The sequence below is a fragment of the Pararge aegeria genome, chromosome 2 (assembly GCF_905163445.1).
Source record: "Pararge aegeria chromosome 2, ilParAegt1.1, whole genome shotgun sequence".
In the NCBI taxonomy this organism is placed as follows: domain Eukaryota; kingdom Metazoa; phylum Arthropoda; class Insecta; order Lepidoptera; family Nymphalidae; genus Pararge; species Pararge aegeria.
Genome location: NC_053181.1, coordinates 19,868,074 through 19,894,766, shown reverse-complemented (window position 1 = coordinate 19,894,766; position 26,693 = coordinate 19,868,074). Strand labels below are relative to the sequence as shown.

The 26,693-nt window shown below is 37.9% G+C and overlaps 1 protein-coding gene across 4 annotated transcripts in view; it reads right to left on the bottom strand.

Moving 5' to 3' along the window:
* LOC120628013 (neuroglian-like) overlaps positions 1-26,693 on the bottom strand; it is an 80,299-nt gene that overhangs the window by 12,503 nt on the left and 41,103 nt on the right. For all 4 annotated transcript variants that reach the window (XM_039896220.1, XM_039896195.1, XM_039896212.1 and 1 more), the window contains exons 4-10: positions 24,433-25,050; positions 21,803-21,993; positions 7,642-7,917; positions 2,183-2,324; positions 1,934-2,061; positions 1,069-1,350; positions 244-611 (exon numbers count right to left, since the gene is read on the bottom strand). In XM_039896220.1, coding sequence (XP_039752154.1) covers positions 244-611; positions 1,069-1,350; positions 1,934-2,061; positions 2,183-2,324; positions 7,642-7,917; positions 21,803-21,993; positions 24,433-25,050 — 2,005 coding nt within the window. The remainder of the gene's footprint in view (positions 1-243; positions 612-1,068; positions 1,351-1,933; positions 2,062-2,182; positions 2,325-7,641; positions 7,918-21,802; positions 21,994-24,432; positions 25,051-26,693) is intronic.

Here is a 26,693-nt window from a genome sequence, read left to right as displayed (position 1 = left end):
GAATTCTGGACAGGATAATTCTGCTGGCAAATCTTATTTGGTGGATTTTTCTGAAGGTAAGCTACACAGACATTATATTGCAGTTACATTACAATAAATATCGACGCAAAATTTTTGCTTATACATGGACCATAAATGCCAGTAAAAACTAAATAAATAAACAATACCACTCTAAGTAAATGGAAAATAGACCAAAAATGCTATTTAATAATATTAGAATATAAACATTGAAGTGGAACTCACCGTCCAAGAAATGACCATATTGGTGGGTTCACGTCCTTTGCCCTCAACATTATCAGGGTTCTTATATGGCACATCTGGCTGAGTTGTACACACATCTGAATGGGACGAGGGACTGGATGCTCCAATCTTATTCCAGGCTATAACTCTGAAGGTATAATTTGACCATGGACTCAGTTCTACAGCCCAGGAGGTGTCGATAGCTGGTACGGAGTCCGAAGCCAGGTCCCAGGTGTCGGGAGTGAAAGTAGTGTTGTATTGGATGGAGAAGGTTAGTATGGGCGCTCGGTTGTCTCCCATGGAATGCCAGCGGAGGGTGGCCACCTTTTCGCGACACTCGATACCGTCGAGTGCGGGTGGGTTCGGTTTATCTGTTAAGAAAAATACATTGTGTGGAATTAACGCATGTATCGTAAGGGATATACGAGAATTTTTTAAAGATAGAAGAAAAGTTGTAGAAAAGTGTGACTTTTAGATAAATTAACCAAGATCCGTGTAGTTAATTGCAATGCGGACATCGCAATTCTATAAGCTCGTTACAAATCTGCACAAATTACTAATAAGCATGTCTCCGGTGCAATCGTTATTTTGAATATCGAAAAAAAATTATACCGTTATAAAATTTTTCCGAAAATGTGGTTCCAAAATTCTAGTCAGTTATATTCAGAGTAAGTTTGGCATGTAGGTCGTAGCAATTTCACGAAATTAAATACGAGGGCCGAAATTTATACAAAAAATCATTATTAGAATTTCGGATCACTTTCAATAAATGGCGTTCTTTAGACGGAACGAGGTTTACCAGGTAATATAAAATTGAAAATTGCTAACCTTGTACAGTCAGCGTGGCTTGCGCCCTCGCCTCGTCGATTGCAGTCATGGCGATACAAGTGTACTCCCCGGAGTCCAGCTCCGTGGTGTCCGAGATCAGCAGCGAGTAGTCATTGGTCATGCGGAACCGCGGCTGGTTGTCGAAGTCTATCGGCTGGCCGTCGTTGAGCCAGATGATCTCCAGCTTGAGGGAGTCGTCGGCGTTTGCGTTACAACGGAAGGTCGCCGATGATCCGGCTGCCACCTCGTAGTGTTCGGGCTTGTCAGTGATGACGGTGCGCTCTGGAGACAACCACGGAAATTTAATACACCAACATAACGTTTCTTTCCCGTTTTACTACCAACTGTACTACCAGTAGTGACAAAAGATAATAATGTATTCGAAAGTGCATGTTGTTTCGCCCTTCGTTTAAGTATCCCTGGAAAGACTGATTGGTACTGTTTCGATTTTCGATAACTCTACAATTATGGTCTCACGTTATAGTGTGTTTAATAATTAACGGAGTACTTTAGTACTTCGTTAATCTCTCACCTCACTTAACTCTGACTTGAGACAAAAAATATTCGGATACCTCTCTTGTTACCACGATGGACGGTGTTATTTAAACTCCCAAGGTTAAGTCTCATCATATCATAAAAGCTATTGACTCTGCAAGTTGATTTTCAGACAAGCTATCTTCGAATACACGATTGGTTAACAAAAAAATTATGAAATCCTTAAGACTCAGATTGTGGAGCAAAAGTAGAGTGATAATTTCTGAAAACCTCTGATAGTATCTAGATTAAAGAAGGGAATCCCAATATAATATCAATTGCGAGAGAGTACAGAAACTATGATATCCTATTATTCCTGTATTTCACTTACTTTTAACAGTTAGGGAGCCAAAAGCAGACTTCTCCCCAAACTTGTTTTTAGCATAGCACTGGTAGGTGCCCACATCGGTGTATGATACGTCGCGGATTACAAGGTCACCCTCTGAAGTTATGTTGTACCTGAAATCGTAAATAAAGAAATAAAATCTGGTACATTATGGAACTTTCTGAAATATCCTGTCATCAAGTACAACTCTATAGTAAGATTACACATAGAATTATAGATTTCTGATACACTCACTTGCCACCAGTAACATCTACGTCATCCCTCATCCACTTGACAATAGGCTTTGGCGCGCCGAAAACTCTACACTTGAGCACGGCCTCGGAGCCGTCAACTTTGGTCAAGTTGTCTGGACCTTCCTTGATTTCAGGCGGTATTGCTATAAAAAATAACAGTTTAAGTGTTAACTTTACATGTAATTAAATACATATATATTATTTATTATTTGATAATTAAATTATCGCGACCGATTTTTCAACTAAACCTTCGAGGGGAAAGGCAACAGTCATCTGCAGATGGCCGAAAACCTATGCAACTATTGCACCTTTTCTATGTGTTTGGCCAAGATAATGCACCTGCAGGTCTAATCTATCCCATCGGATAATCTGGGAGCTTGCGTATCTAAATTCTCTGTTAAAAGTAAAGCTTAGGCCAGCCATCTTGTATGTAGGCCTGGTGGTAAGAATGTCCAACGTGAGTGCTTATGGCATTGTCTCGATGCATTAAGTCGTTCCTGACCTACCATTTGAGGTTGTTTCACGGCAGCACACCTGTTAATAAAGACACGAGAGATTTCACAGAAGATGAACAAGGCTTCTGCTAGATAATCGGCAGGACGAACATTTTGAACTTTTAAAACTTAATATTCATACGGATTGTTTGAAAAGTCTTTTTGACGAAGGTATATTGCAAAATTTCTGTTACTCAATCATTTCAAATGGATAGTTTATTTAAGATAAAGACATCCATGTGTCAGTGCAATTAATTCGTCCTCCTTTTAATCACTTTGTTAATTGGAATGTCTAAATTTCTTAAACAGTAAGATTTCAATGACTGACCTCGTTTTCCGTATTTGACGTTCTTTGCTGTTACATTTTATAAAGAGCTTTTTAATTTGCGGGGAAACATTGACCTTCAAATAAGTTTTATGGGATTTTGTGATTTTTATGAGTTCGAGGCATTTTTGCCTGAGTGTTTTTAACTTTTTACATTATTCTTTTATTTTAGGTTATTATCCAAAATTGTGAAGCAACAGACTTTAAAACAGACAGTAATAACTATTACTAATTTTGTGTGCACATACACAGAAAAACGCACAACAAAACGAAATGGCTGTCCGAGCAGCGGGTGGAGAGTGCGTCCTATTATCCGGGTGGTTTTGTAGTCGTAATGAGTTATAGAAGAATCCCTTGAATCATCGCTAGTTCGATCTCGGACACGCTGTATATTCTTTAAACCCTACGAAATTATTTGCCTACCAAACCAACAAGTTATGTTTCTCCTTCGAGTACAAGTAACAGCAAGAAAAGTTCTGGAACGACTGATTTGATACCTTTTGTAAAATATGCTTAAGGTCCTACATACAAGTCACTAAATAATTGCATCCGTAACATTTGGTAGATTGTGGTGTAGGCGTGCAACGGGGCAAGTGCGGATGTCCTAATACATCTCGCATATATCATTTAGGCTGGAGTAAAAGTAGGCCTGTCTGGTTTCTTAAGGTATCTAATTTCAGACAGTTTATAGAAATCTCAGAAGGTATATATATAAATATACAGTAGCCTGTGTTGCTTTGCTCAAGCTTTCAAGTTAATAAATAAAAAATTGTATTAAACACTTGTGAAAAATCTACTGACAAGATTGACGAGCTAGACGAACTGATCGGCCGGGAATCCAAAGCAGGTCAAGTTACTTTGAGATAAATCTGTGGAAGTACACCTAAGAAGGATGGGTAGAAGAATCAAAGGATCGCGATAAATGTAAACAACAACACTGGAAGAGGGTGTTCCCTTACATACAAAAGGTCATTTTGGCCGATAGCCAGAAAAAGGTTTATTTCTTCATCTTGCATCTAGTTCGGATTGGAAACTGGCATAATTTAAATTTTTCAGAGTGTAGTTTGACACTTCAATAAAATTATAAATTGCTTACATTTATGAATCACACATTGTTATACCAGACTGTTACGTGAATATTGCTATTTAAATTGTATATATAAACAATAACCCTGAATATGAGAGTACGTAAGTCAACTTTACTATTGTCAATTATAATACTATTAAAATTCTTTAATACAGTTATTCAAGTAGATACACCAGGAACAATATAAAAGCTAAATGTACTCATTTATGTAGATACTAGTATGAAAAAAACAAATAAAATGCCTGTTTGATTTTGTTGTTCTTTAACCAGAGCGCGTTTAGAACAATTTAACAGAATTGAATTTTTACTTTAGTAAATTGAAAGATTTTTAAGTTTTAGTTTAAAACGATTGCTTCCACGATGGTTTCCTTATCAAACCGCTCTTAAATCGGTTTATTTACACGGGACTAAACAATATTTGAAACACAACACGCTGCAAGTGTCAGATCGATAATGAGCGGTCAATCAACCCAGTCAACACTAACACAAGGAACGGCTAATAAATCAATAAATTCTATAATTTTAACGAGTTAAAGCGGCCCTTCTACGAACGAAAGCTGTTACTAATTTTGTTCCCCAAGTATAATGTACAATATACATGTACCTGTAATCAAGTTCTGCTTCTATAATCGATTTAAACACTGCTTTCAGCGAAACGAATTATTGGGAACGTGCTTGCAGTGAGCTTGCCCCGTATATCTACATACTCTATAAAGAAAAATCCAATCATCCGTGTCAGTTTTGCCACTGCTGTATATACCAATACAATTTGTTACCGAAAAGTCCATAAATGAATGAATACTCTGGAAAAAAATGAATGCCAAGATATGTTTGATCAGAGATAAACAACTTACTATACTTTAGAAGTGAACTTTTTTATATACTTTAAAAATGTTTAGTTAAATAAAAATATCTCGAATGTTTTCTCCGCTAAATTAAATAATAAATCGAAACTATTAGAGCAAACATTCTACTAATTATTCGTTTAATAATCAAGAAACCTTGTTCTAATCTTGCCAGTTACCACTTCCAATGCGAATAATAATGTATCTAAAGCAAATAGATCGAATTCGTAACGCTCCCGTGAATTTAATCGATAAGCTAACAAAGTTGACAGGGGTGGTTGATCTTGCAGACAAAAAAAATTGTACTCAGGGGGATGACCGCGCCCCGGGGTAAAAATTGCTTCAGGGTAAATTCGAGGGTTAATATGATTCATCCGTTGCAGTTACGGTACACGCGATGCGGTAGGTGCAGCTGGTAAAGTAGCAATGCGTTTCTTTTATACATTTTTTAACTAACGGTTCCATACAATCCTTGAGGATAGTTTAAAAAAACAGGGTTTTTATTTTGCAATCTTACCTGCTTATAATGCATTCTCAAATGGCACAGGGCTAACCGATTAGGGGTATGGCAGTTATATGATCCTGTCAACAATCCGTTCTAGAGTTTGACGGAATGTTTGTTATTTATCTAACTGTAGTAATTGATACTGAAAATAAAATTAATAGATCAAACCCGCTAATCGGTTTCTACATAGCATCGTACCGAAACGCTACATCGAAACGTTAGGTCACGAGAGAAGCCAACCAGCAGACTAGATCAGAGAAAATTAAGAAATTTCAAATACCCAAATTGCCACCGCAGGGGATTGAATCCGGGACCTCGCACTTATATCTAACACCGGTGCGCCAGGTGGTTGTTTTAGATTAATTTTCGGAGACTAACACCCTAAAAAGATCCTACCTTCTTGATTTTAATATCCCCAACATTGAAACACATGCGACTTATCTGTATATTAAAAGTATTTATGTGTAATATATTTATAAAATTCAAAATTCAAAGTTCAAAATTCAAAATTTCTTTATTTCAAGTAGGCCTAATATAAGCACTTTTGAAACGTCAAGTCTGTCTGTTTGTAGTGATTCTACCACCGGTTCGGAAGGCAGATTCTACCGAGAAGAAGCCGGCAAGAAACTCAGCAGTTGCTCTTTTCCAACATCAACAATTTACATTTTGCATTTTAACATTCATTTTTCTATCTTGTGTGAGCTGAAAGCGGAGCCGGAAGCTTCCAAGCAACCTTGTCATTATAAAATTCATCAATTGTATAGTAACCTCGCTGTAATAAGTGTGTTTTAACAAATTCTTTAAACTTGTGCATTGGCAGGTCCAAAATCACCTTAGGAATCATAAATATAAAAATATTCATCAGCTATCTTAGTACCCATAACCCAAGCTACGCTTACTTTGAGGCTAGGTGGCGATGTGTGTTGTCGTAGTACATTTCATTTATTTATTAAAGTCACGGAGCTAAGCGATTTAGCGCTCCGGTACGATAAAATATAATATTTGACGAGTTCCCTCCATTTCTACAGGACACCTCTAATAAATCATCAAAATCTGTTAACAATCAGCGGAGTAATCAAGTAAGAAATATGAAAAAAAAACACAATCGAATTGAGAACCTCACCCTTTTTGAGTCGGTTGAAAAATAAGCTTGCTGTATAAAATAAGATTTGCAACTTTACAAATCTTGCTTCTCTGGCATTTCTATCTATAGGTATATACAAATCCTCAGACTAGTAAATAACTGCATGTTAACAGTAATTGAATGTGTAATTTGTAGTAAGTGAATTTAAAGTGACAGTTATTGAAGCGGTAAACAGCAGTTGAGCTAATAAAAACTGACAAATGACCATTTAGGGACCTCCATACTCATATCCCAAAGGACTCCCAATCAAGAATTCCCCTTTGACATGCATTAGGGCATGATTCCTGAATTTAATCAAGTTAAACATTCATACTACATCTTTTATTAATGATTTTTATAGAATTAGGGTAGAGTCTTTCAACAACGATTAGCGGCATGCTAACTCTACGGGTAACTAGCTACCTACGGCCAAAGACTATACATGAGACAATTCTGAAAATATACGACGTGTAAATGAAAACCGAAATAATACTTCACAGGTTTTAGAGGTACATTATGTTCTGTCTCTGAGACTTAACTGTGAAACCGAAAACCTTAGTTTTTGAGTCAACCACTGCCATAGTTTTTACTGAAAGAAATCAGTCTCAACCATAACATCACATGCCGAATTAAAAACACTTTATTAGGTACGCGTAGGTACTATGTGCATGTCGGTCTTTCATCTTCAATAGGGTTGCCACAAGTAAACACTTAGAATGCTTTGAATTCGTTTGTATGGAAAAATAAATATGCTTCTTTTGATTTAATATATTTGCCGGGTGATTCCTTATGAAATATACTTATGCATCTTTCAACATTATATGGTAAAACGGTTACACGTTCTATATTCCTAAATTATCACTGTCGTAGATCGAACCCGCTTCCACTCATACGACCACCGCGCCCGGGAGGTCGACAAAAGCAACATTGCAACATAGTTCCAAAGTTAGGTCAAGATAGTTCCAAAGTCCCACTTTTTAGTTAACTGCACAACCCGTAAATTTCCGTTCGCCTCGCCCGATCACACTTTTCGTAACGTACCTACTCGTCACGCGCTCACGCATAAAAGCATTGTACTCACATTGCACGTTAATATAGACGTCCTTGTACACGTAACCGTTGGAGTTGGTGGCGTTGCAGCCGTAGTTGCCCGTGTCCTTCTTGACCAGGTCGCTGATGGTGATGGAGTTGGCAGACACCTGCCGCCGCGGGTTCTGCTCCGCCTGCTCGATGGGCTTGCCGTTGTGCACCCACGAGATCATAGGTTCGGGGGTTCCGCCCGCTTTGCAGTGGATCGTGGCCGTCTCGCCTTCCGCGAGGTTCTGGAACTGGGGCTCCTCGATGAAGAACGGCGCCGCTGTGGGGAAAATAATAATAAATCTTTTATTTGGGAAAAAAACACATAATAACAACATATAAAGTACGTATAACACAAGAATATATCAGGGAGTACATAGCAGAAGATTTTAAAATTAATTAACTAAAAACAAATACACAGAACACCTAAAATAATGATAAATATTAAAATGCTATGTAGGCAACGACATAATACTATATAACTTTTAACTTGTTCAAGTGCCGCCTCATCAACTTAAAACCTACGACTTCAAATATGAAGTAATAAAATAGTTAAGTTGAATTGCATCCAGAAATAATTCGCGTCTAACATAGAGTGAGTACCTTTACATACAAGCTTTGGGAATATCAATAAAGCCCCACAACATTTCGACGTCTTACTATTTTAAAACGGAAGGTATTACGCTTCGTATATTTTTATTATATCTGCAAGCATGTGTAAGCTGTATACTAGTACGACACATTTTATAATCCTCGTTGCACTGGACGGGGGGTTGTTTGCGATCGTATCAATAAAACGAATGGGCCCGAAGCCGTAAACAGTGCGGGGTAAAAAAAGCATTACGTTGCAACCCAAATGTCACGACTATTTTATTTTTACAGCTAACACAGGCGACTTAAGCCGTGTATTTACGAGGCAATATCCGAAGCGCAAAATGTTTGGTAACGTTGCACAATATTGCAACAAATATCATTGTATTAATTTCTTACAATATGTAGCTGAAGCGGCAAATTGCAAAGTCCATCTTTAAACCACTTTTTATTATAGTTAATGGTCGTTTTTATCCAATGCAAATCGAGCATCATCATTAGCTGATCTAACCGTAACGAGCGTGTGACTTAAATTCAATTATCTCAGCATTAAGAGTGTTTGGTGATACTACCCAACTTGTTGCAAAAATAGCGTTAAAGAGTGTGACACTTGATCTAATGAAATAGATACCGAGAATACCGCGATCACTTGCTCCTTAGGCGACAAGCCGTGAACGTTCCCAGGTGAATACGTGGCTTAAATCTTGACAATTATATACAAAGGACAAATACTTCCATTGCCATAACCCACAAAAAATAAAGAAATCAGCAACTCATTTATTGTTTTCAAGATAATCATTTCTACTTTATTGTATCGCATAGACGAGTGGATATTCATATAAGCTTATAGTAATTTCGACGACCGATTAGCTAATGTTTGTGTGATGAACGTGATTGTTTTTCAGTGCATGGGTGTTAAAATATTCATAAGTCGTCTTAGTACCCATAACACAAGCTACGCTTACTTAGGGGCTAGACAGCAACGTGTGTGTTGTCGTAGTATATTTATATACATATTAATTATTTATTTATTTCATTTGGTATTGTGAGTTTATTAATGTTTGTTTGTAATGTGAACGATTTGTTCATTTTTAATTTGCAAAGTGTAGTATAAATAAAGTAATTTACTTAGTTTTAATCCTACGACAACGAATACAAAACATTTAATCAATTTGGAATTAAGTTATATTTGTATCAAGCAAAAAATCCTATCAGGGGAAAATGTCTATTCAAACACAAAATATTTGCTGTAGCCCGGTTTATTTTGTTGAAGTTTTCCCCTTATCCCTCAACGAGTACATCTCAAGTTTTCAAATAAACCTTTGTAACGAACCGCCCGGCCCCTACCGAGCAGTAAACAAACTTGCGTGTTCAAAGCAACGCATGACCAAAACTAGAGACCTAAACAATACAGTGACACCTTAATGTTTTGAAAAGTTTTCACCTTAATTATTTCCACCCTACGTGTAAGTTTCACTGAGCATTTTCTAATCTTTTCCATCTCGACATGGAATCATAAACCCGCCTACAAAAGGCACTGCAAATGAAAATGAATCGTTTTTACACAGATTTGGAAGTCGGAGATAACTTTTTTTTCATTCCACTACAAGTTATCCCTTGACTACAATCTTAGCTAATGTTAAATTATGGTGCAGTCTAAGACGGTAGCGCTAGTACCGGAACCCTTAATTCTCGTTTTTAACCATACAAATAGGGTACCCTCAGCCTATTTAATGCCCCACAATACTCCTTTTATCATAGTAGAGAGGGATTCAGAGCGTACTTTTCCCAATGCTCCAATTAGGGCCTTAGAGATTAGTATCACGTGTTAGTTATTATAACCGAAAGTTGAACGTGCTCTTCAAGGAAATTGGACGGCCAACCATTACATACGATAATTAACGTGATTGTATAGAATGATGTAGTCTAAGATTCAAAATTCAAAATTCATTTATTTCAAATAGGCCTAATATAAGCACTTTTGAAACGTCAAGTCTGTCTGTTTGTAGTGTCTCTACCACCGGTATACACCGATTATAGTGAGTGTTACGGTAATTTTATTAAGTGGGTAAATAATTAAACTTTTGGTAACTATAAATTCATATTGGTATTTTATTAAATTGATTAAAATTTTTACAAAAACGCTTGTAATTATTATTCTATTAATAAATAGTTTCCAAGAAACAATCAAAATTATAATGGATTAACAACCAATGTTCATGACATTGAGCTGGTGGGTATTTTGATATAAATACTGTTGCATTTTCGAAACAATTCAGTCCTACATGGACTCGAACGATGCAAAGTTACCTCCCGGTGTCATAGTCGTTTATCATCAGCTAACCTAATATTAAGGTAAGGTTTTGTTTGCCAGTGAGTAATGGAGCGCAGTAGTTTAGGAATGAAACTAATAGCTCGTGTAAAACACACTATGCTGCGCTCAAAATCAAAAATCACAGATGTGGGATACAAAGCTGACCAATTGAAGTGGGAATGGGGCGGGCAATGTTATGCGCATGCCTGATGAATTGCGGGCAAAGAACACCTTACAATAGGACACACAGAACAATAAAAGACGCCGAGGCCGACCAAGACTCCGATGGCCGACGAGACTCCACAAATATCTACAGACCGTGATAGGGTGATAGGTTGAAGAACGGAAGGGAAGCAATGGGACACATTAGGCTGCAAATAAAATAAATAAAAACCCGTTAGGGTTATAGCAGTTATAAGCCATACACCTAATTGGTACCGACATCGTACCGGAACTCTAGGGTGGTACCTAGTGGTACCACGCCGTCAGAGCCTACCGATAGACCAGACCAGAGAAAATTATGAAATTATGAAATCCCAAATTACCCCTGCTGGGAATCGTACCCGGAATTTTCCACTTGTAAGACCACAGCGCTCTCCACTGCGCCAGAGAGGTTGTGAATAGCAGTTGAACCAACCGAGTGGATTGTGCAAAAAAAATTGACAAAACCACTCGAATAAATTCTTCTGTAAAGCTAAATAAGTCTGTTTTGTTGCACTCTTCTTTCTTATTTACTTTTTGTTGTGTACAATAAAAGTTTATTCATTTATTCATTCATTCATAAATCTCAACCTCCTCCATTGCTAGATTAAAGACCTCTACCAACGGGAGGGTTCGACCATAATCACCAATCACCAGACCAAGTGATCGCAGAAGATGATATTAGTAACACAGAGGACCCTGGTGTCCGTTCTTCATTACTTCCCTTAGTCGCCTCGTACGACACCCGCGGGAAGCGAAAGGCTGGTGGACAACTGTATTCTGCACCGCACATATTTAATCTAAACTTTCCAAAAAAAAAAAAAAACTCCAGACAAAGAAAACAAGCGTGATCGCGTGTTCCAACTTCGCACATGTATATAAACAATGTGACACCTCGATGTTTTTGAACAGTTTTTCCACCCCATTCGTAATTTTCCTTCGGCTTATGATTAGGAATAAACTCGCGACTTGCAAAATTTTATAATACAGTTGTAATACGGTTTGAGACAGTGGCGTGCACCGGGCTCCTTACCAGGGTATGCATTCAGCTGGTCAAATGCATAAGAAGGGCAAAATTTCTCCTATACGAGTTACATATTAATTTTACAGTAGGCAGTTCATTCTTGCGTATATGAAGTGCACGCCACTGGTTTGAAATACGGCGATGCGTTCTAATCGTATCTACGGAGCTTCCCATTATACTCAGGGTGCCCACCTGCCCAAGGCACTTTAAGGCCCGTAATAATAAGCTGACATCAAAATAAGAACACGTTGTAAAGAATCGGTAAATCGAATGTAGACTTAAAACCAATATTACAGCTGGTGGCTTAGGGTTTCGCTATTTCCCACCCTGTAGGATAAAGATGCCGCGAAACTGATTAGGAGAAAGGGTTTTATATAAAAAAAAATCATACCGCTAACAGTAGCCCGCTACCATATTAGAAGTGATAAGTGACGATTAATTTAACGGGATAACATGTTAAGAGTATGGCAGTTTATTTAAATAAACCCATAAACCTAAAGGCTAAATCGCTTTGTGGAATTCTTTCCCGGAAGGGTTGTAACTACCTACGACCGAACCATCAGACGAAAACTCGCAGGATAGTTTTAGGGTTGTTTTGATTTAACTTGCTATTACGGTACTGCCGGTACTTCTTTTTCGGTAGCATGGTAACTAGCCTCGGCCAAAGCATCCCACCAGACCAAAAATCAACAGGATGCACGATCGTTCTGATTTAACTTGCTCTTGTGCTAATCCCATAAAAGTTAATCAGGATATGCGGCATCGTGAAATCCGAATCAAATGTCAAGTGGCCAAGTAGGTAAGTATAACAAGATTTATAGTTTCCACTTTACAGAGGTACTAAGTAGATACCGTTTATTCCGGAATGTGTTTATTTATGTCACACACATAACACTCGCGGCCAGTAATCCCTCAATTGTCGCATGTGATAGGGTTGTTACTTGTCAGCCATCTGTGGGGCGAACGCGATTAGCGTAACGTGTGATTATTACGTTGTTTATAGCAAATTGATGTTAATAGAAGGGTTAAAGCATAATTCTAATAATAAGCTCCTTAGAGTCGTCGCTCAGGCATCCCCTGACAACGTATTTTTTAAACATTGGCAAAAAGTGCACCAGATTCCTAACATGAAATAATATAAAATAGTTGGATTTTAATTTTAATTGTATTTAATTTATTCTAATTCTAGAATTTAATTAATTACTGTTTGTTTTTTCTTTATTTATTTATTTTTAAAATCTGTCTTTTATATTTATTTTTTTATATTCAATTTTTTATATGGGTCCCCGAACTAAAATTAAAATGATTTTATTTTATTTTAAGGGTCTAGGCCGAAGTGCGGATTTTGCACGTATGGAGAACTCTTAGTCGTGCAAGTGTCCTCACGATGTTTTACTTTACCGATAAAGCACAGTAAATACACAAGCTAAAGCAGTTTGGCAACTAGACACAATTGATAAATTGATTACTTAATTTTATCAATTTATTAACTCCACGCGACCTACCTACATTACAGTAATGCGAACGACCTGTTGATGATGTATATGTCGCCTCGACATAGTAACATTGACTAAAATACTTTGCTTTGGGCCTTCGTAAAGGCAGGTAGGCAGTAGGCATCTTAATCAAACGCGGTGATGTGCATAAAAAATATAAAAAAAAAACGTGTGTGTACTCGTGTATACGCGTTATATGTTTTACTCTTTTGACGTTACAAGATAAAAAGCTTTACAAAAATTATATCTTTCGGCTTATTCAACGTTTGTAGAAAGAACGACACTAACAAAAGAAAAAAGGTATTTAGTACATTCAATAATAAATAAATAAATAAATAAATAAATAAATAAATAAATATACTACGACAATACACACATCGCCATCTAGCCCCAAAGTAAGCATAGCTTGTGTTATGGGTACTAATATGACTGATGAATAATTATATGAATAATATACATAAATACTTATAATATATAGATAAACACCCAGACACTGAAAAACATTCATGTTCATCACACAAACATTGTCCAGTTGTGGGAATCGAACCCACGGCCTTGGCTCAGAGAGCAGGGTCGCTGCCCACTGCGCCAATCGGCCTTCAATGTTTTATTATAACGCATTATCTAGTCAAATAAATTTTATTTAAATATAACAAAAGTTATTTTTTATTTTAGCATGCAACTTATACATATTGATATTAACTTGCTTTGAAAAACTCTACTCAAGTGCAGCATTGGCAAGTCTAGAAGCATTGGCAGGACGGAGAAGATTTTATTTATCACCCTGTCGGCGTCAGCCCTGATCGCGTTTATTCGCGTGACACAATTACTGCAGCGTGGTGACGCGTAACGTTGCAAAGCACTAAACAATTGCTCTAACGAGATTATGCGGTTGCGGACCTCATGCGTGTAGCATGTGCACACACGCCAACTTCCTAATCCAACTTGCATGCCAACCTTAGCTCCAACCCCATAAATCTCAATATACCCGTTGGAAAGGTGGTAAAGCGACGGAGAATTAAGGTACTCATAAAATATTTAATAATAATAATAGGTTTATTTTATTTAACAGTTTTATAATAAAACCCAAATTCGATAATACTGCTATAGAGCACAACTGAGTCGCAGTTATTATCGCCAGTCTCTGGAGCGAGAACCATACAAATATTAAATTAAATCTAGTGAGATAATTAAAAACAAAAACCTAAAAACCTTTTGAATTTTTTTTTTATATATATATATATATATATATATATATATATTAATAGCGGGCAAACGAGCCCGCCCATAACCATCTGCAGCACCAGAGGAGCCACCGATGCGTTGCTTTAAAATTCAATTCAATTGTTTTTTTTTTTTTTTTGAAGTAAAACTTCTTCAGGTGAGACTAGGGGGTAACTCAGATTTATTTCTGAGGTAAGTTATTAAACCGTATGGGTTTAATATAACTAAAGTAACCCTAATTGGTTTCTACGCGACATCATAACGGAACGCCAAGTCGTTTAGCGGCACGTCTTTGTCGGTAGGATGGTAACTAGCCGCGGCTGTAGTCTCCCACGAGAAATTATAAATTCCCAAATTGTCTTAGCCGGCGATCGAACCCTGGACCACTGAGCCAGCGAATTTGACAAATGGCAGTCTAAAGCATACTGATAATTGCAACACAGTTTCATACTGTGTTGCAATTATCAGACGGCCGATTGGCGCAGTGGGCAGCGACCCTGCTTTCTGAGCCAAGGCCGTGGGTTCGATTCCCACCAATGTTTATGTGATGAACATGAATATTTTTCAGTGTCTGGGTGTGTTTATCTATATATTATAAGTATTTATGTATATTATTCATATAATTATTCTTCAGTTATCTTAGTACCCATAACACAAGCTATGCTTACTTTGGGGCTAGATGGCGATGTGTATATTGTCGTAGTATATATTATATTATATATATTTATTTATTTATTTATACTGTACTGAATGTGTACTGTTCCAAATAAATAAATTATTATAATATAAGTCAGGCGTACAATCGGCCGATCGCCAGTCCATAGTTTACACGGGCTCTTATACAGACAATTGATCGGACATTGTCTCTTCAATCGGTGCCGGCATTCGAGGAGTTTGCATTGCAATTGCGTGCTGCATAAATTCATTGATATCGATTTTATTATATAATAGTTGATGCCTGCGACTTCTTTTTTTTTTTCTTTTATTTCTCTACAAGTTAGCCCTTGACTGCAATCTCACCTGGTGGTAAGTGTTGCAGTCTAAGACGGTAGCGGGCTAACCTGTTAGGTAGTCATACCTTTGTCGATAGGGTGATAACTGGTCACGGCCAAAGCCTCCCACCAGACCAGAAAGGAGAAAATTCAGAAATTATAAATACCCAAATTGCCCCGGCGGTGAATCAAATCCGGGCCCTCCTACTTAAATTCACAGCGCTCGCGGTTGCGCCCGGGAGTTCATCAAAAACTTTCCTGCTTCGATCATCAGTACAGTACAGCCTACACACACACATCAAGTTTTTCATAGAAAACACACCAACGAGGGAGTTTCAAAATAACGATTCTATAGGGATTTTTTATAAAACTATACATTTTCAAAACTACAGGACATCCTTATCTTCCAACCCCTACTGGTGTATTCAACATTTACGGGTGGTTTTTAAAAGTACTCTTTCAAATTATATAAACATGACACTTTCATGAAATTTAATGAATCTCTTAGTGTAGGTATTTCTAGTAGAAATAGCCTTTATCGTTTGTGGTACAATCCTCTGCCAGAATGTATAACTCCCATCAAAAGCGGTTCAACCGTTCTTTGGCTTAGGCTGACAAACAGACAGAACAAATAACAAAAAATAACGTGTTTTGGTCATGCTATCCTTCAATAATCATTTGAGCTTACTAAAAGAAGAGTAGTCATTTCAAATTACATACATACATACCCTTCAAATGTATTTTTTTTCTGTATAGATGTTGGTATAACGACGTCGGCAGGGCAAGGACCTTGCTATGTGAGTTTTGACCCTTCCTAAATTTGATACGTCATGTATTTTAAGGGTGCGACGCGAAATAAGTTGATTGCGGTTACACGTAATAGATTAGAAAAAAACTTAATCAACTTCTATTCTTATTTACTTGTTATTTATCGTTAAAAATGTAATCATATCAAAAATTCTGTATTCAAGGCCTTCATGGCACTGGCACCTACGAAGCTTACATATATAATTCTTTCCATTATCGGCGCAATTAAATCGATTTCTACCGTCTTCGAAGCGATATCGCTCCAATATGTTATTAACAAGCTGCACATTTGCGTTCAGTAAAGCCCTGTCCCCTGGCCGTAAATTTTGACTCGTTTTCCAGTTTTAGTCGTTATCGACTCGCCATAATAACTCTTAAAATTAACAATAGCTTATTAACCCTGAATATCAAATTATTGATGATTATAATTCGATATTTAATATTTTTTATCTGTCAAGAGTCAATTTACGAGCTCACTAAATATTACGCACCGCCAAATCGTTGTCGTAACTTAAGATGGCGCCTAATTAAGTTACAAAAACACAACATTAAGTTACAAAACCTTAAAAATGAAGAAAGAAGTATAATAAAAAAGAGGCGGCTTTATCGCTTGAGAAGCTGCTGATGGTACAAATTTTTAAAATGAGAAACTACACGTCCACCAATCCGCACTGGGCCAGCGGGGTGGAATTAACCTCATCTCATTGTGGGAGGAGACCCGTGCCCTACAGTGGGCCGGTAATGGGTTGATATGGTGATGATGAATTACTAAATACAATACATAAATTAGTTTACACAAATTATATTACAGTGATGAAACCTTTTTTTTTTCTCTATGCATGCGTTTCCTAGGTCAAGAGAAAACGGCTATTGGTCACTTTTATTGCTTTTTTGAATGTTTAAACTGGTTTTCTCATCAACAAACTAGTGGATACTTTACCGGATATTTTTTGACATCTTACAGCATATCGAGTATATTATAATTAATCACGGAATATATATTCCATTTTACTCGGTCGATACCCGAAAAAGAACAACGATTGCGACCGTATATATCTTAAACTACGGGTACTTTAATGCCGCCCGCGATGACGTAATTCCTCCATACATAAATGCGCCTCGGACGACGTTCCTATTGTACGAATTATTTGGCCCTTATAAGGACAACGATGCTCGTCGCTTCAACTCAATTGGAGAGTATTAGCGTCGCACTTCCGGACTACATATATATCAATAAATGAAGCTAGAAGCTAGATATGAACGTGACGAACGCTTGGTGGTACATCTGTGGATGCTTAATATAATTATGTTCCGACTTAAACTTCCATTCCAATTGCTAAAAACTATTTCGCCATTATTAAGACGCCTGTGCCCGGTCGCTAAGAACCAATTGGCTTGTCTGAACGTAGCTTTTCGGGACCACAACGAGCCCATAGCAAAATGACCGCAAAAGACTAGCTTGGAACATGATGGCACATAAGATCTCCGCGAGTCTATACATGTTCGTATGTATGGATTCGCGGAGTGTGTTTTGTTCATTACCTATGTTCAGCTCAAAAATTAAACCGATCTGAATAAATTTTTGCATAGAAATAGAAAGCGTCCTACAGAGATATGATACCTTTTATCCCGGGATAATAAAGGGATGTTTTAAAAGCCAAAATAAACGGCGAACACGTGATCACTATTTTAATGATTTTATCCGATACACGAAAGTTTCATAAAATACATAAATAATGCGTTTGTAAGTTCTAGGAGAGCGCACAAGCCGAGCACTACGTAACGATTTAAATTTCCGGTCCAATTATCCTGACTATTTAGCCCTTATAAGGACGCCCGTGCCGGTCGCTCCAAGCCAATTGGATTGTATAAACGTTGCTCTTCCGGACCACTACGACTCCGTAACTAAATGACCGCTGGAGGCGTTTAGTTCTAAATAGAGCAGTCATCTGTCATCTATAACCTAACTTAGTGAACAATCCATATTTATATTATCAACGTTAATGTTTGATACAACAGACAGACAACTGTTTGTTTATTCGTTTGTTTGCTACCTATTTATACCAACCACTGCATATATCTTAATAAAATTTGGCACGGGGATAGCTTGTAACCTGGAGAGGTACATACGATATATTTTATCACCCGAAGGCGTTCCTGCGGGTTTGGCAAAAAGAACCTTTGAACAATTATATATATGCGTATTGTAAGTATTTATATATGCATATTTATAAACATTAATGTACATTTTTCATAAAAATATTCATCTTAGTACCGATAACAAAAGCTACGCTTACATTGAGACTAGATGGCTTTAGAGTATTGACGTAGTATATTTATGTTTTTAAAAAAAAAATCCAAAAACCCTGAACGTCCTTCAGTTGAGATGATACGAGATCACATAAGGAAAAACCTAACGTTGATTGGCCAAGGAAACTTGTGTGGAAAAGTGCTCTAGGTATACAAATGATCTCGTTTCAACCTATTTTAGAACGACTAGTCCTTAAAAGTCACACGCTTGAGAAACGCGACTACTCTGAACAACTATATGAATTATATTATAAAAGGCCTAAAGTCTAGACACGTACCTATATAATCTAAAGAGTTAAACCATGTCGTTAAACCTTTCATCTTCAGCGTACGTTTTAATTATAGCGCTTAACGGGTGCCCATTGAAGTTTCCTCATGGAGAAAGATGTTCAAATTCACGACTATAAATACTTGGCTTCAGAAGAAAAATTTCCACAAGCGGCCAAGCCTCCGAGCAACGAGTGGCCTCACTAGGGGGTGCTAACGAAGTTGGACTTTAGGACACTTTCCGATTTAGGGTACGAACAGAAATAATACGAACTTGATTGTTTTTTGACGTGACAACGTCTTATAATTCGATGGAGCCGGCTGCACGCACGAAAAAACATGACGTATGCGGCGTTACCTTGCTCTGAGGCGTTCCATTCAAGGCTTGAAGTGCAAGCGAGAGCGCGGAACGAGCGACAAAGAGGCACAATCGGCCTCCGCGTTCGACATCTGTCTCTCTCCTACTTGAGTGAGCGATGCGTCAGAGTGAACAGCTTCTATACAATAATACATTTACATGTTTTCGCCAAGGATGAAGTGCAGTGAAAAGTGAATGCGGTGTCAATTGTTTATAGCAACGATAATATCTATCAAACAAATAAAATTAAAATTTTCTTTTGAAAGATGCAACCATTCCATCAGTATTTTCTTACGACGTTGTCACGTTCAACTATCGTCAGTAAGCCGACTTTACATACAACCAATTTTTTTTTACTATTTATCATCAACGGGCAACCTGTTGGTAATAGAAAAATTATCCCTTTAACATACCAACACTTGGCAGGACATACAAAAATAAAGACGTCCCACATAGTGCCGCCCTGTGTCCATCAACCTGAGGCGTATTAAGGCGAGGTATTAAGCATGTAATTACATGCAACACCGGCAACCACGAACACAGCATTGCAACAATGCTGATTAGCGGCAGAAATAAGCATGGCTGTGAACCTTCCCGAAATAGCTTTGTCACAAAAAAAAGTGCGTGTAACCTTTACGTTCTAAGTAAAACCTTTGTTCCTTGGACTCCGCCATTTAATTTAATATTCACTATTTCATATTATATTCCATTTAAAATTCATTAATATCACTTTCACATTTTATAAATATTATCATTTGTTAAACAGAATTATTGAGAATAGAAAATTGAAGGTTAGATCAGCACATGTCTATATAACCTTGTCATTGAATATTATAGATTGACGCAATCGTCAGAAAATTTATTAATAATTTATTTATTACAATAGTAATTTATTTATTACAATAGTAATAAATAAACAAGTAAGTATATTTAGAGACTTACAAAAAACTTTGCAGTTTCATTTTTTTATAACTTTTGTTTTTTTATTTACTTTGCTATTCACAATTGATCCGTTTGAAAATATTGGAAATAAATATTAGACGTAAGCGTTACTTCCGTCAGAAAAAATCTGCGTCATTCCCTGGTCGCGCCTAAAGAAGTTTAACTTCAAAAACTCTACTACTACTAAACTTGCATCAATGAAACGTTTTTTTATTCACGTTTATGATACGAACCTAGTAGGCGGGTAATAGGTTTCATTAGACCGCCACGCATTACCTCCAATTAAGACAACAGATCAATGCAAATAAAGCAATGACCTGATAACTGTAAAGCTAGCCTAATAAACACCAGAAATTCATAGTGAATTAACAGTAACTCACTATTCGAATAATAAAAACTTCTACTATTTCCCATTAAACTAATTCGTAAGTAAATAAATATGATTAGAAATGCGAATACCAGTGGTATTTCTAGAGGCCATGATGTGGTATAGGCTATCGACATATGGCACGCTAGATACCACAACAGAGTGCTTTGTTAGTTTTCTAAATTTAAATAAATAAACAAATGAGGACAAGCATGAAGAATCCTACGGGTTAGCGAGGGAAGCTTGACTTACAGCAAGCGTGACACGCATGACGTCTGGCATGAATGTTTCACGTCAAAAATCTCTTTAAAAAACATCAATAAGCGATAAGGCCGCCTTTTGTATACTTCTTCTGTCTGAGTTTTCTTTTATTCTTCTTCTGTATTTTTATTTGTGTGCAAATAAAGAGTATAAATAAATCAATATTTACCTCTCGTTTCAGACCTAATCAACGAGTCACCCCACGAACTACAATTTTTGTGTAGGTCCCGGATATAGCAGTAGTTAGTCCCGGAAATAAGTCCCATACATTTGGCAAGCCTAGCGGGGGTTAACCCCCGCCCCCGGCCGTACAACATTGCAACCGAGTTATTCCACGCTTTCATGTTGAGCCCGTGAGCTCAGGCGTGTACAGTCGAGCATCGTTATACCGGCTTGCTATTTATAGCAGCTACAGTAATATAACATAATATAGTCTGATTACGCCCGCTAGATATACAAATGAAGGCGCATACTTTCTTTTCATAAATTTGTTTAAATGAAAGATGAGATACTGTCACAGAACAGGTTATAGTACTTCTATGTTCTCTAGTTCGCTTCGTCAACAATGTTAATGAGATCACTACTCCACGGAGCGGAAATTAGTTAAAATTTGTTTCCGCTATATTTACCTACCTAAACAATGATAATGCACGGCTTAAAATATACTAAACCAGTTCGATTCCGGACGCATTGAAAATCCGCGAGTGAATGTCTAGGTTTGGCTCAAGCAAGACGCTGCCGGCGCCATTTGATGAACCTGGCCGGCCGTTGCACGCCAGTTGGGCAGCAAAAACAATATGATTTCAATGGTAATCAAATACACAAAAACCAAATTTAACACTTTGATTAAAATAAATCAAAACACTTATTTTCGCACAGAAAATAAGTTGGGAGTTACATTAACACAGACGTCGGTATATATGAACTTTGTGTTTTTTAAAATGCGTAGATTTAAATCTATCGTGAAGATTTATGACTATAAAACCTATACAATGGCTAGAGAGTACTCACCCTCAACATTGAGCTGTATGGAGTAGGACTGCGCTGTACCCACGCCGTTGCTGACTTCACAAGTGTAGGTGCCCTGGTCCTCGTAACCAGCACGCTTTATGACCAGCGTCTTGCCGTAGTTGTCCTGCGTCAACCGCTGCGACGACAGCATCGTTCGACCGTCCTTCTTCCACACCACTTGAGGCAATGGCCTGTGGATATAGAATTCATTAAAAAATTTAATAGTTTGAGATGCCGTGTTTCCTACCTCCCAGTAATCAGAACTATTATTTTTTGCCCTGGAAGCCCTATTATTTTTTGTTGTTTACCAAGAATAAAAACTATCCCAAGACTAACTATCACAACATATAACATCCAATATAACTTCAACCTGTAGAATATATGGGATACTTTTCATCCTATAAAATACTTTGTTACCTACGCAAGGCTTCAAATCTAAACCCATCTTGGCGAAATTTTGCATGGAAATAGGATCCTGGTTAATGGTTCCGTGAGATTTTCAATATAACAAAACAAACCCGAGCAAAGACGGGATACTTCTCCATAAAAGGTTTGTTTCTCTATCTTTGAATCTTATGAGGCATTGCACATTGTTTTTACCGCAGATTTCTCCGGAGAACATTCCCTGCAAAAATCTCTTCTTGCTTAACATAAACTATTGTTTGAAATCGTTAGAAGTTCGGAAAATTAGGAAGCCAGACAACCCATTTATACCATGCGGATAGTTGCTGGAGCTGTATTCAATAATTTCCAATATTATAACGTTACGGTAATTTACTTGAAATTACGAGGGTTGCATGAGGTTAAGGTTGAACTTAGCCAGGTACTGGTTGTTGGTACTAACCACAAGTACACGAATAACTGCATTAATTCCAACGGTAATAAATCCACATTATCAATCAAATACCAACCAACAAAATGATAAAACTAAAAATAACTAGACAATGGAAAATAAATCATATTAGCAATTAAATAATAGGACGTGCCCCAGATTGCGGTTGCCCAAGGCTGAAAGTCACAGGGATGATGAATAATTTATTTATCGTTGCAATAAAAGCAACAGTCATTATGACGCATGTGAACTGTGCAGCCCGATAGCGCCTGTTATGATTCACTAGAGATAATGCCAGAGGAAAGATTGTCACACAGAAGTCCGCCAAAGCCGTCTAGACAGCAATAGTGGAGTAAGTGCTAGATTGTGCGAGGCGAGGAAAGGATCCTTACTAGTTAATTAGTAGTAGTTAGACTATGTCAGCCATTAAAGTCGTTTTATATCTTCTTTAGCAGAAATAGGAAATACATAAGTAAAACGGTTAAGAGGTACAAGTACGAGAGCATACTGAGAGAGAGTACGAGATACGTGCATTGCCACGTATCTCGTTCGTTGAAATCAATGAAATTGCGCCCTGCACTCTGAAACCAGCGCTGGTGGAATCCCATCTAGGTGGACAGGAGACATCAAGATATTCGCTGAAGACAAGTGTAGAAATCCATACAAAAGTGGTTCTGTCAACTGTGAAAATCCATCGACTGAGATTATGATCATGAAACAAGTTTGCTGTGATTTCCCGCAAAACTAATGGCTGGGTTATAAAACTGCAGCGTTGCTTCTGCCTGAAATCATGGTATTTTTAATACTCTTTATAAACATATCTTATTTAAAAAATCAGAGACTTAAAAACAAGATTCGCCATCATCATGCTCAGTCTGTAAATGCTGGGCAGAGGCACACCTCTTATAGCACAGAGATTTAGATTGTAGGGAGCATAAATTATTTACACCTATGGAAATGGAGCTCTGTACCCAATTATGGGTAGTAAAAAGGTCAGCTAAGAATATGGCAGATAATGGGAATTTTTCGTTTTGATCTGTCTGATTCTTTTGATTAGTTCGTTGGCAGAAGAGGAGCTGACCGAAAGAATTAGTTCGATCTGTCCCCCTGCTCTGGACGAGAGGACAGATTAAATTTGTTATTCCTGTTCGTCCCCCTAAGAAAACAGCGGGAGGACAGAACGGAATTATTTAGTTTGATCCGTTCCTCGTCTGACGCGGGGGGACAGATCGCACTTTCTTTTTCTATACGTCCCCTTGAGGGTACAGAGCTGGGCGACAGATAGGAATAATCCCTGTTAAAGACATTTTAGATTTCTCTCAAATCAAATTTCCCCTATTCAATAGAGGATCCAAGTTGAATGACTCAGTAAAATTAGGCTGGTAACATAAATCTGCATTGCAAATACTAGAGCAGGGCAAGTGCGCCGAAAGACGACCTATTTGGCACGCGCTCTCCAGCCACAAAGCCAAGAGGGTTGTTGAAAAGTACACCATAAAAGCATTAGCCCAATTCTTTTTCATAAATTAAAAAGTGGTTAAACTTTTACGTTTTTCTCGGAATCTGACTGAATTTTGTTGGGTTAATTAACTCGCATGCGAAAATTCATGACGTAATTATTCGAATAACTTTGGAATAGTCACGCATACAGTAAAGTTGGTTGGCATGGTTAAAATAACTTCGAAATAAAGTATCACATGCTTCTGTACAAAATGATGTTCTAAAAGTTTTTTCGTTACCACTCGTGCCGCTAATCTCTGAAACTGCTAGTCTAATAATAAATTTAATAAATACTTACGTTCCGCCATAAATACAATAGAGTTCGACTTTCTTCCCGCGCCAAGCTTTCTCCACCCTCCTGGTAGTATACTGCCTGACAGGTTCATGCTTATTCAGCGTCGGGGAAATACCCGTGTGCTGCACTTGCAGATAAACTTTGTTACCGAGTTTATACTCGTTCCTAAACACGGATTTGGCCGCACAAGTGTACGCGTAGTCCACACTGGCGTCGAATCGCGTGACGTTCGAAAACCACAAGTTTCCTTCGGGGTCCAGAGTCATGCGGGAATTGTTTATGGTTTTCAGCTGCCCTTGTTCGCCCTGCAGCATCCAGTAGACGTTCGGGCTTGGGTGACCGTCGGGTGGTTCGCAAGTGAGTTTGAACGGCAAGCCTTCTTGGGCGGTCATCGTTTGTTGAGGGCCGTCGGTCTCCTTGAAGGAGTTCAGCTCCGCTTTCCTCACGAACACCGAGTTGGACGTCGCGGTCCCCCACTCGTTGTAGGCGAAACATTGGTACTGCCCGAGGTCCTCGTTCCGTGGCTGGCTTACTACTAAAGTACCACGTCCTGGTTGCTGCGAGATCCGGTTGTCGTAGCTAGTATACTCGAAAGGTTTCCCGTTCTTGATCCACCGGTACCTGTGGACAAAGGTAAACGATTAAGTGTGATGTAACAGTGAAGCGAGACCATTTAGTACAATTGGCTGTGACTGAGAGCTGAGGTTACGTGTAGTCCAGGGGTTTGCGAATTGTAAAACATCGCCTATAAACAGAGCAACACTTCGCACAAGGCGGCACTTCGCAGGAACGCTACAAAGTGCCACCTTGTGTCCGTCAACCCGCGGCATGTAGTTATACCGGCAAACGCTCCCTTCAGACCGGAACACAGCCATGCTGCTTTGCCACAGTAATTAATACGCATAGCATACTAGGTACTCAAAAAAGCTGGAATTATTGCAAAGGCTCTTTTTTGAACTTCTTTACATACGATTTTATCGAAACTTTAACCGTTTACGCAGCGCACGCAGCGACACTCTCAAAAAGAAAAAAACTACTTTGAAAATGTTTTCATAGTGCTATGCCTATTGGTCTTGGCGTGATTGTATCTTACATCATATCTTATATCTTTAAACGAGCAATTCTTGAATGAATGAATGAATGAATACACTTTTATTGTACACCACATAAACATAACAAATTAACAGTAAAAATTTAACAAAAGGTATACAATTTGGCGGCCTTATCGCTACATAGCGATCTCTTCCAGGCAACCAAAGGCGCTAAAAACAGCTCAAGAAGAGAGGTAGGTGGTGCATTTAACTGTACTGTGTTGCAAATAAACATGCATAAACCTATATATACAAATATAATATGTACATATAACAAACTTACAATAAAATATATAGATAGTGATAATAATTAATATATACCTATATAATTAATATCAATAATAAATAAATATATACAATATTGTCAAACCACAAATAAAACAGAAGGGAATAGGCAAGTTAAAGATCCGCAGATGCAGACAGAAAATGATCTTTGACAAGTTTTTTAAAAATGGTAATAGACTGTGCCTCACGGATTTCAAGAGGCAAGGCATTCCAAAGCTTAACAGCCTGAACAGTGAAAGATCGGTGGAAGAAAGATGAATTATGTGAAGGCACCCTTAAGATCAATTTCCTTGCAGTACGGAGAACTTCACCAGGGCGACCAACGAATTCAAATTTTTCCTTTAAATAAGGTGGAGAAGAAGGAAAAAACAACACACAGTAGAGAATAGAAAGAATGTGCAAATTCCGGCGAAGTCGAATAGGTAACCACTTGAGACGAGAGCGAAATTGTGATACATGGTCATATTTACGTAACCCAAATATGAACCGAATGCTAATGTTTTGAAGTCTCTCAAGTTTATTTAACTGATCGTCAGTTAGGTTAACAAAGCTTGCGTCAGCGTAATCCAGAATAGGAAGAAGGAGAGTCTGTGCTAACATAATCTTGGTAGGAATCGGAAGGAAAAATTGAAGGCGACGCAAAGAACCAAGAGATGCAAAAGTTTTCCTGCTGACTTCCTTTAAGTGATTAGTCCAACTTAGAGTGGAATCCATAGTTACACCCAGATTTCTAACGCTGTCAGAGTACGGAACTATGAAGCTATTGAATTCTATGGGCGGCAAGGAAAACCAGTCAACTCTTGAGATTAGGTTCCGACTACCGATAATAATCACCTGAGATTTTTTAGGATTTACAGTGAGGCCATAGGATCTACTCCATTCCAGGAT